General features: G+C 41.9%; 1 protein-coding gene across 2 annotated transcripts in view; it reads left to right on the forward strand.

Annotated features, from left to right (window-relative positions):
• The window catches only part of LOC113802814 (glutamine-dependent NAD(+) synthetase), a 43,582-nt gene that overhangs the window by 6,850 nt on the left and 26,732 nt on the right, over positions 1-10,000 (forward strand). For both annotated transcript variants that reach the window (XM_070117519.1, XM_070117518.1), the window contains exons 2-7: positions 499-660; positions 2,465-2,635; positions 3,755-3,845; positions 4,531-4,676; positions 5,732-5,892; positions 9,506-9,702. In XM_070117519.1, coding sequence (XP_069973620.1) covers positions 515-660; positions 2,465-2,635; positions 3,755-3,845; positions 4,531-4,676; positions 5,732-5,892; positions 9,506-9,702 — 912 coding nt within the window. In that variant the 5' untranslated portion in view covers positions 499-514. The remainder of the gene's footprint in view (positions 1-498; positions 661-2,464; positions 2,636-3,754; positions 3,846-4,530; positions 4,677-5,731; positions 5,893-9,505; positions 9,703-10,000) is intronic.

Below are 10,000 nucleotides of genomic sequence, written 5' to 3' on the forward strand. Positions count from 1 at the left end.
TTCCGGAAATTTTGTCCATTTTCGAGCGAATTCTCCATTTTCCAGTCAGACGATAATGATCGTTTCCGTCTGAAAACCTTTCCGTCAACTTTTTCAGCCAAGCAAAGTCAAATCAAGAGCTATATTAGAGACTGTTTGTATTTACGTAAATTAAAATCGTTAAAAAATTGACGGAAAAAGTGCAAGTGTGACAGCACCTTTATGCGATAAGAATATTCACACTTGATGAACTACATTACAATCACTTCAGGTACACTGGTGACGTCATAAATATGTCCTTGACGGAGGTAATAAAGGTAATAATAATTATATTAGTCACCCCTATTGCCAAGGCGATAGGGGTAACTGATGTAATTATTATTAAAAAAAAGTAAAAATCATAAAAAAATCGATTAATATTTCTTTCTCAGTAATCCTGCTAACCAACTAACAAACAAACTAACCAACGCTATTAAAAACATAATCTCAGGAAAGCTAATAATAATTACATCTTTACAGATACGATAACAAGAAAATGAGGCGGACGGCCGTCGTAGCAGCATGTACCTTAAGCCAATTTGCCATGGATTTTCAAGGCAATTTGGACCGTATTATTCAGTCCATTGCTCGAGCCAAGGTAGCGGGAGCGAGGTATAGATGCGGTCCCGAGATGGATATAACGTGAGTATAACGATGGCCGTAGGCGGGGGAACACACACGCACGCACACACACAAATACACGCACACACACAAATACACGCACACACACATATGTATATAAGTATATATATGTATATATGTACACACATATGTATATAAGTATATAAGTATATATATGTATATATATATATATATATATATATATATATATATATATATATATATATATATGCACACACACACACATACATATGTGTATGGATAGATATGCATACATATGTGTATATATATGTATATATACATATATATATATGCATATATATATATATATTTATATATATATATATATTTATATATATATATATATATATGTGTGTGTGTGTGTGTGTGTGTGTGTGTGTGTGTGTGTGTGTGTGTGTGTGTGTGTATCTGTGTGTATGTATCCACACACCCCCACACTGTAACGTAGCCGAGTCGTTGAGGGCGCAGACAGGGTCGCTCCGGGCGTGAGACAGAATCTTGCGTTGGGAAGACAGACTCCGAAAATCTCTGCTTGACGGGTCTTTTGTGGGGAGTCCGGTGCAGGTGATGGACAGAGGTTCAGTCCGATCGGATGGTGATGTCTGTCTGTCTGTCGCTCGCAGGAGACCCAAGTTATATACCAGTTATCGTGGAATGTTGTTAGTCTGTGGTCGAGTGATCGGAGGGCAATGCCATGGTCAGGTGACAACCCATAGAAGGAATCGTTAAAGGGAAAGGGGAAGGTATGGGGCTCGAAGGCGGTGAAGGACAGGGGACAGGGGGACCAGGAGGGATAGGCCGCGGGGAGTAGGGAAAGAATCCAACGACGAGTAGAGGGAGGGTGGCGCTGGCAGGGGAAAACAGAGGCGTATCCTGTGTCTCGCTGGAGATTCGGGGGATGAAGGACAGGGGACAGGGGGACCAGGAGGGATAGGCCGCGGGGAGTAGGGAAAGAATCCCACAACGAGTAGAGGGAGGGTGGCGCTGGCAGGGGAAAACAGAGGCATATTCTGTCTCGTAGGAGATTCGGGGGATGAAGGACTCAAGCAAAGTCTATATAAGTACTTATAAGTACTTATATAGACTTTGGACTCAAGTGCATGTGGAGGGACAAGGGACGGCTTGACTGTACCGTGGAAGGCAGGGATGAGTGGGTGAGGGTGTTCAGGCGAGACGCAAACAAACAAACAAACAAACACGGGACTGACAGAGGGAAACGTGAGCGAGGTGGAGGGTAAAGTGCTGTTCCCGGGCGATGAGTTGTGAGTTAGTCTCTGTGTAAATGGAAAGCTGACGAGTGGCATTGTTAAGCGAGTTGACGGTGTCTGAAATAGCGTAGTGTCTCAAAGGTCCTCTTAAATCTGCTGACAACTGAGCTCGTAATCACCGAAACGAGCGTCAAGCTCATCATGTGTGGCACTCCGAACAAGTATGATGTCTTCCATGAAAATGAATAGTTGTGTGTGTGCGCGCGCGCGCGTTTTGTATCTGTGTATTTATATATCTGGATATGTATGTATGTATATATATATATATATATATATATATATATATATATATATATATATATATATACATATATATATGTGTGTGTGTGTGTGTGTGTGTGTGTGTGTGTGTGTGTGTGTGTGTGTGTGTGTGTGTGTGTGTGTGTGTATGTATATTTATGTATATGTATGTATATATATGTATATATATATATGTATGTATATATATATACATATATACACACGTATTTGTGCCCCCAATCACCTTCTTTCTTACACTCCCCACGCCCCTAAAACCCCCTCTTCCTCACCCTCAGGGGATACAGCTGCGGGGACCACTACCACGAGAGCGACACACAGCTGCATGCTTGGCAGGTGTTGGCGCAGCTGCTCCAACACCCCACCTGCGAGGATATTATCGTTGACGTTGGCTTACCTGTCGTGCACAAAGATGTTGTTTATAATTGCAAGCTCATTTTTCTCAACAGGTAAGAAAGTTGATCTAGGAAGGTTGAGATTTTATTTTTTATGATAAGTTATTGTTGATAATGTTTTTTTTATATATTTATTTATTTATCATTTTTAGATGGCTTTATTTTTACAATTTTACTGGCGAAAGAGTTATTTTGAATTTTATAGTTGCTGTTATTATTTCAGTTATAATTACTGTTGCTATCACGATTATGATAGTGTTTTTTTTTTTATCATTTTTGTTTATTCAATTATCTCAGTGCTGTTGTTATTGACATTATCACTTTATCAATTTTCCTCACGTGAACCATATTTAAATATTATTGATCATTCTCTCTCTCTCTCTCTCTCTTCCTCAATCCCGTATTCCCTTTCTCCCTCCCTCCCTCTCTCTCCCTCTCCCCCTCCCTCTCTCTCCCTCTCCCCCTCCCTCTCTCTCCATTCTCCTCCCTCTTCCTCTATCGCACTCCCTCCCTCTCTCTCTCTACTTCCCTTCCATTCCCTCCCTCCCTCACCCTTATTCAATCCTTCCTTGTCCCCCTCCCTCCCTCTCTCCTTCTCCTTCTCCCTCCCTTCCTCCTTCTCCCTCCCTCCCTCTCCCTCATTCAAATCCTTCCTTGTCCCCCTCTCCTTCTCCCTCCCTTCCTCTCTCCTCCCTCCTTCCCTCTTTTCCTTCTCCCTCTCTCTCCCTCCTTCCATCCCTCCTCCCTCACTCCTCCCTCCTTCCCCCCTTTTCCTTCTCCCTCTCTCTCCCTCCTTCCATTCCTCTCCCTCTCTCCTACCTCCTTCCCCCCTCTCTCTCCTTCGCCCTCTCTCCCTCTCTCATTCTCCCTCCCTCATTCCATCCCTCTCCCTCTCTCCTCCCTCCTTCCCTCTCTCTCTCCTTCTCCCTCTCATCTCCCTCCTTCCATCCCTCTCCCTCTCTCTCCCTCCTTCCATCCCTCTCCTTCTCTCCTCCCTCTCTCTCTCCTTCCATCCCTCTCCCTCTCTCCTCCCTCTCTCTCTCCTTCTCCCTCTCTCTCCCTCCTTCCATCCCTCTCCCTCTCTCCTCCCTCCTTCCCCCTCTCTCTCCCTTTCTCTTCCCTCCTTCCCCCTCTCTCTCCCTCTCTCCTTCCTCTTTCCCTCACCCTCCATAGGAAGATTCTCCTTATTCGACCCAAAATGATTCTCGCTGATGATGGTTCTGCCGGTTATTCCGAAACGCGCTGGTTCACGCCCTGGGCTAAGGTAAGCTGGGGTGTGGGGGATGGGGGGAAGGGTTGTGGAGGGGTGGGGGAGCGAGGAAGGGTTGGGGAGGGGTGGGGGAGGGAGGAAAGGGGGGGGGATGGGGTTGTGGGGAATAGGGGGCAGGGGTGGGGGAGGGAGGAAGAGTTGGGGAAGGTTGTGGAGGGGTGGGGGAGGGAGGAAGGGTTGGGGAGGGGTGGGTTGAGGGAGTGGGGGTGGGGAAGGTTGTGGAGGGGTGGGGGATGGGGGTTGGCTGAGGGGGAGGTTTGTGGAGGAGGGAGTTGTTGGGGGTTTCGGGACGGTTTGGGGGAGGAATGGGAAAAGGGGCTGTGGGAAGGGGTGGGGGGAGTGGGGAAGGGCTGTGGAGGAGGGGGAGGGGCATAGGAGGGAATGGTTGTGGAGAAGTAGAAAAGGGTCGAGGGGGATTAGTTGTGGAGGGATCGATTGTGGGGAGAGTGGTTGTGGGGGAGTAGATCTGTGGTTGTGAGGGGAGTGGATTTGTGGCTGTAGGGGCGGGGTTATGAGTTGAGGAGGTTGTATTTACATTCCCCCCTCAAGCTGCCCTCTTTTGTTTACAATTTCCCCTCACAGTATCCACCCTTTACATTTTCTCATCACATTTCCCCTCATACTCTCCCCTTATTCACCTTCTCCTCTCATATTTCCCTCTTTAACCCTTTCCTTACAGGTACGACAAGTTGAGGACCACAAGCTACCCCCTTGCATCACCCAGGTCACAGGTCAGACCACAGTGCCCTTTGGCGATGCCCTTCTGGAGACCTGTGACACATGCATTGGCTTCGAAATATGCGAGGAGCTGTATAATCCTGAGAGGTCAGAGGTCAACTTATGCCTTTTTTTCGATTTCTGTTTTGTTTGTTTTGTTTTCTTGAGTCATTTTGCCGTCAGAAAATGGTACAGGATATGGTATATATATATATATATATATATATATATATATATATATATATATATATATATATATATATATATATATATATATATATGTGTATGTGTGTATGTGTATACATACATATATATGCATATATATATATATATATATATATATATATATATATATATATATATATATATATATATATATATATATATATATATATATGCATTTATTCCTGCACTTTCTGTCAATCAGACATAAAATAGAAAAGAAAATTCACAAGATCTAAATACCAATTCATTTTGATACAACCATCGTCCTCAAACGCCTTTCCTCTTCTCTCCCTTACTCTCCACTCTCCTAACCCCATCTCTCCTCCTCCAACTCTTTTCCCTCACTCCTCACTCCCTCCTAACCCCTCTCCCTCCTCCCCCTCTTCCACCAACCCCCTCTCCCTCCTTCAACCCCACGCCCAACCCCCTTTAACACTTCATCCCCCTCCTGCTACTCCCCTTCCCACCCCACTTCCCCTTCCTCCTCTGACCTCTCCTTCCCAACCCCCTTCCCCTCCCTTCCTCCCACTGCACCCCCCAACCTCTCACTGAGAGAAAAGGGTTGGAGGAGAGTAGGGTGTTGGGAGGAGGCCCAACCCCCCTACTCTCCTTTTCCCTTACTCCCCACTCCCTCCCAACCCCCCTCCACTTTCTCCAACACCACCCTCTTCAACCCCTCCTCCTCCACCAACCCCCTCCCCCTCATACACCCTTTCCAATCCCCCTTCAACACCCTCGCCTTCCTCCTCCTCCCCCCACCTCCAACCCCACCCCTAAACACCCCCTCATCCCCTCCCCCTTCTCTCCACTAACCTCCCTCCCCCCTCCCCCTCCACTAACCCCCTTCCCTCCCCCTCCCTCTCACACCAACCCCCTTCCCTCCCCCCCCCCCCTCCACCAACCCCACCCCCTCAACCCCCCCTTCACCCCTTTTCCAGTCCTCACATACCTCAGTACCTGGACGGAGCAGAGATCATCAGCAACTGCCTCGGCGCCTATGAAGAATTCCAACGGCCTGAGTCAGCTGTCAGCCTCGTCAGCAGCGCCACCATGAAGAGCGGGGGTTGCTACCTCTATGCTAATCAGAGAGGGTTTGATGGTGAGTGCGATAGTGAGGCGAAAGTGAAGGGAGGTTGATAAGGTGGTGGGGGGGGGGGGGTAGGAGGGTTGGTGAATGGGGGTAGAGAGTGGGTGAATGGATGGATGGGTGTGGAGAATGTATAGTTGGGAATGAATGACTTGTGTGTCGCAAAATATGTATAACTGAGAAGGAATGTCGCAAAATATGTATAACTGAGAAGGAATGTCGCAAAATACGTATAACTGAGAATGAATGACTTGTGTTGCAAAATATGTATAACTGAGAAGGAATGTCGCAAAATACGTATAAATGGGAATGAATGACTTGTGTTGCAAAATATGTATAACTGAGAATGAATGACTTGTTTTGCAAATTATGTATAACTGAGAATGAATGTCGCAAAATACGTATAAATGGGAATGAATGACTTGTGTGTCGCAGAATATGTATAACTGAGAATGAATAACTTGTGTCGCAAAATACGTATAAATGGGAATGAATGACTTGTGTTGCAAAATGCGTATAACTGAGAATGAATAACTTATATGCAAGAATTGATATAAGTGAGAATGAATAATTTGTATACAGAAATGGTTAAGCTTGAAAGTAGATAAGTTGTATGACTGTATAATGTGTAACTACTGTAGATGTTTATATAACTGAAAATCAATGACTCATTTGAAGAAACGAATATGATTGAAAAATGAATAACCTGTGCATATTATTTGTTCATCTATTCATCTATTAATTAACAAAAATCCGCGTTTATTTGATCTATTTTGTTCCTTTTTCATATCAATTTCAAATTCGATCTATTTTTCTTGTCCTTTCTTTTTCATTTTTTTTCTTTCCTCTGTTTTATTTATCTAAATATTTATCTATTTTTCTTGATTCTCCTTATTTCTTTCTTATTTTCTCATTCTCTTTTCTGATTTATCTAAATATCTATCCATTTTTTCTACTTCCTCTTTCATCCTCCTTTTTCTTTCATTCTATCTTCCAGTTTTTCCTTAATTCCCCTTTCTTCTGCCTCCTTTGCTCTTTCTCATTTCTTATTCATCTGATTATCTTTCTATTTTTCTAATTCCTCTTTCATCATTTTTCCCTCATTCCTAGCTAATTCCCCTTTCTTCTTTTTTCCCCATTCCCCTTTCTTATCTATCTAAATATCTATCACTCCTCCTTCATCTTCTGTTTTCTCATTTTCCTTCTTCATTTATCTAAACATCTATATTTATTTTTCTAATTTCTATTTATTCTTCTTTTTTCCTCATTCCCCTTTCTTATTTATCTAAATATCTATCTATTTATTTTTCTAATTCTTATTTCATCTTTTTTATCATTCTCCTTTTCCTTTTTTATCTAAATATCTTTTTTTTTTTTTTTTGTAATTTCTATTTATTCTTCTTTTTTCCTCGTTCCCCTTCCTCAATTATCTATATATCTATCTATTTTTATAATTCCTCTTTCATCTTCTTCCTTCTTTCATTCCCTTTTCTTCTTTTTTTCTCACTTCCTTTTCTTATTTGTTTAAATATCTATCTTTCTAATTCCTCTTTCATCTTCTTTTTTATTCCCCTTCTTCATTTATCTATTCATCTATCAATTTCCTAATTCCCCTTTCTTCTTTTTTCTCATTCCCCTTCCTCATGTATCTATCTATCTATCGAACTATCTATCTTTGTAATTCCTCTTTCTCTATCTTTTTTTTTCTCATTCCCCTTTCTTATTTACCTAAATATCCATCTACTTACCTATCTATTTTTCTATTTCCTCTTTCATCTTCCTTCTCTCATTCCTCTATATATCTATCAATATTTCTAATTCCCCCTTCATCTTCCTCCTTCCCCTTTCTTCCTTTCTTCTCATTCTCCTTTCTTATTTATCTAAATTTCTTTCTAATTCCTCTTTCATCTTCCTTCTCTCATTCCCCTTCCTCATTTATCTATCTATCTATTTCTAATTCCTCTTTCATCTTCTATTTAATTCCCCTTCCTCATTTATCTATCTATCTATCAATTTTTCTTATTCCCCCTTCATCTTTCTTCTCTCATCCCCCTTCCTCAATTATCTATCTATCCAGTTTTTCTTATTCCCCCTTCACCTTCCTTCTCTCATCTATCAACTTCTAATTCCTCTTTCATCTTCTTTTTTTCTAATTCCCCTTTCTTATCTATCTATCAATTTTTCTTATTCCCCCTTCACCTTCCTTCTCTCATCCCCCTTCCTCAATTATCTATCTATCAGTTTTTCTTATTCCCCCTTCATCTTCCTTCTCTCATCTATCAACTTCTAATTCCTCTTTCATCTTCTTTTTTTCTAATTCCCCTTTCTTATCTATCTATCTATCTATCATTTTTTCTTATTCCCCCTTCACCTTCCTTCTCTCATCCCCCTTCCTCATTTATCTATCTATCTATCAACTTCTAATTCCTCTTCCATCTTCTTTTTTTCCAATTCCCCTTTCTTATCTATCTATCTGTCTATCAATTTTTCTTATTCCCCCTTCACCTTCCTTCTCTCATCCTCCTTCCTCATTTATCTATCTATCTATCAATTTTTCTTATTCCCCCTTCATCTTCCTTCTCTCATCCCCCTTCCTCATTTATCTATCTATCTATCAACTTCTAATTCCTCTTTCATCTTCTTCTTTTTTTCTAATTCCCCTTTCTTATCTATCTATCTGTCTATCAATTTTTCTTATTCCCCCTTCACTTTCCTTCTCTCATCCCCCTTCCTCATTTATCTATCTATCTATCAACTTCTAATTCCTCTTTCATCTTCTTTTTTTCTAATTCCCCTTCCTTATCTATCTATTTATCTATCAATTTTTCTTATCCCCCCTTCACCTTCCTTCTCTCATCCCCCTTCCTCAATTATCTATTTATCTACCAATTTTTCTTATTCCCCCTTCATCTTCCTTCTCTCATCTATCTACTTCTAATTCCTCTTTCATCTTCGTTTTTTCTAATTCCCCTTTCATATTTTATCTATCTATCTATCAATTTTTCTTATCCCCCTTCCACAATTATCTATTTATCTATCAATTTTTCTTATCCCCCCTTCATCTTCCTTCTCTCATCTATCAACTTCTAATTCCTCTTTCATCTTCTTTTTTTCTAATTCCCCTTTCTTATTTATCTATCTATCTATCAATTTTTCTTATCCCCCCTTCCTCAATTATCTATTTATCTATCAATTTTTCTTATTTCCCCTTCATCTTCCTTCTCTCATCTATCAACTTCTAATTCCTCTTTCATCTTCTTTTTTTCTAATTCCCCTTTCTTATCTATCTATCAATTTTTCTTATTTCCCCTTCACCTTCCTTCTCTCATCCCCCTTCCTCAATTATCTATTTATCTATCAATTTTTCTTATTCCCCCTTCATCTTCCTTCTCTCATCTATCAACTTCTAATTCCTCTTTCATCTTCTTTTTTTTCTAATTCCCCTTTCTTATCTATCTATCTATCTATCAATTTTTCTTATTCCCCCTTCACCTTCCTTCTCTCATCTATCAACTTCTAATTCCTCTTTCATCTTCTTTTTTTCTAATTCCCCTTCCTCATTCATTTAGCTATCTATCTATCAATTGTTCTTATTCCCCCTTTATCTTTCTTCTCTCACCCCTAGGAGGCCAAGGCTACTACCCAGGAGAAGCGTACATCGCCCTGAACGGCTCCATCGTGGGTCGAGCAGCACCTTATTCCCTGCAGGAGGTCGAGGTCGTGGTGGCGAAGGTCGACCTTGAGAGCGTCAGGAGGCAGAAGGCCCTTATAAGGAGCCGCTGCACACACGCCGCCCGGAGTGAGGTTTATCCGAGGGTTCAGGTGGGTTTTTGTGTGGGGTTTGTGTGGGGTTGATGTGGGGTTTGTGTAGGGTTCGTGGGGTTTGTGTGGGGTTCGTGGGGTTTGTGTAGGGTTCATGGGGTATGTGTGGGATTCATGGGGTTTGTGTGAGGTTCGTTGGGTACGTGTGGGGTTAATGGGGGTTTGTGTGAGAGGTTATGTGAGGTTTGTGTGCGTGGGTGTTCATGTGGGATTTATGGGGTGGGGTCTGTGTGTGGGGATCATGTGGGGTCTGTGTGAGGTTCATTTGAGGTTTGTGTGTGGGGTTCATTTGGGGTGT

The sequence above is a fragment of the Penaeus vannamei genome, chromosome 40 (genome assembly GCF_042767895.1).
Source record: "Penaeus vannamei isolate JL-2024 chromosome 40, ASM4276789v1, whole genome shotgun sequence".
NCBI lineage: Eukaryota > Metazoa > Arthropoda > Malacostraca > Decapoda > Penaeidae > Penaeus > Penaeus vannamei.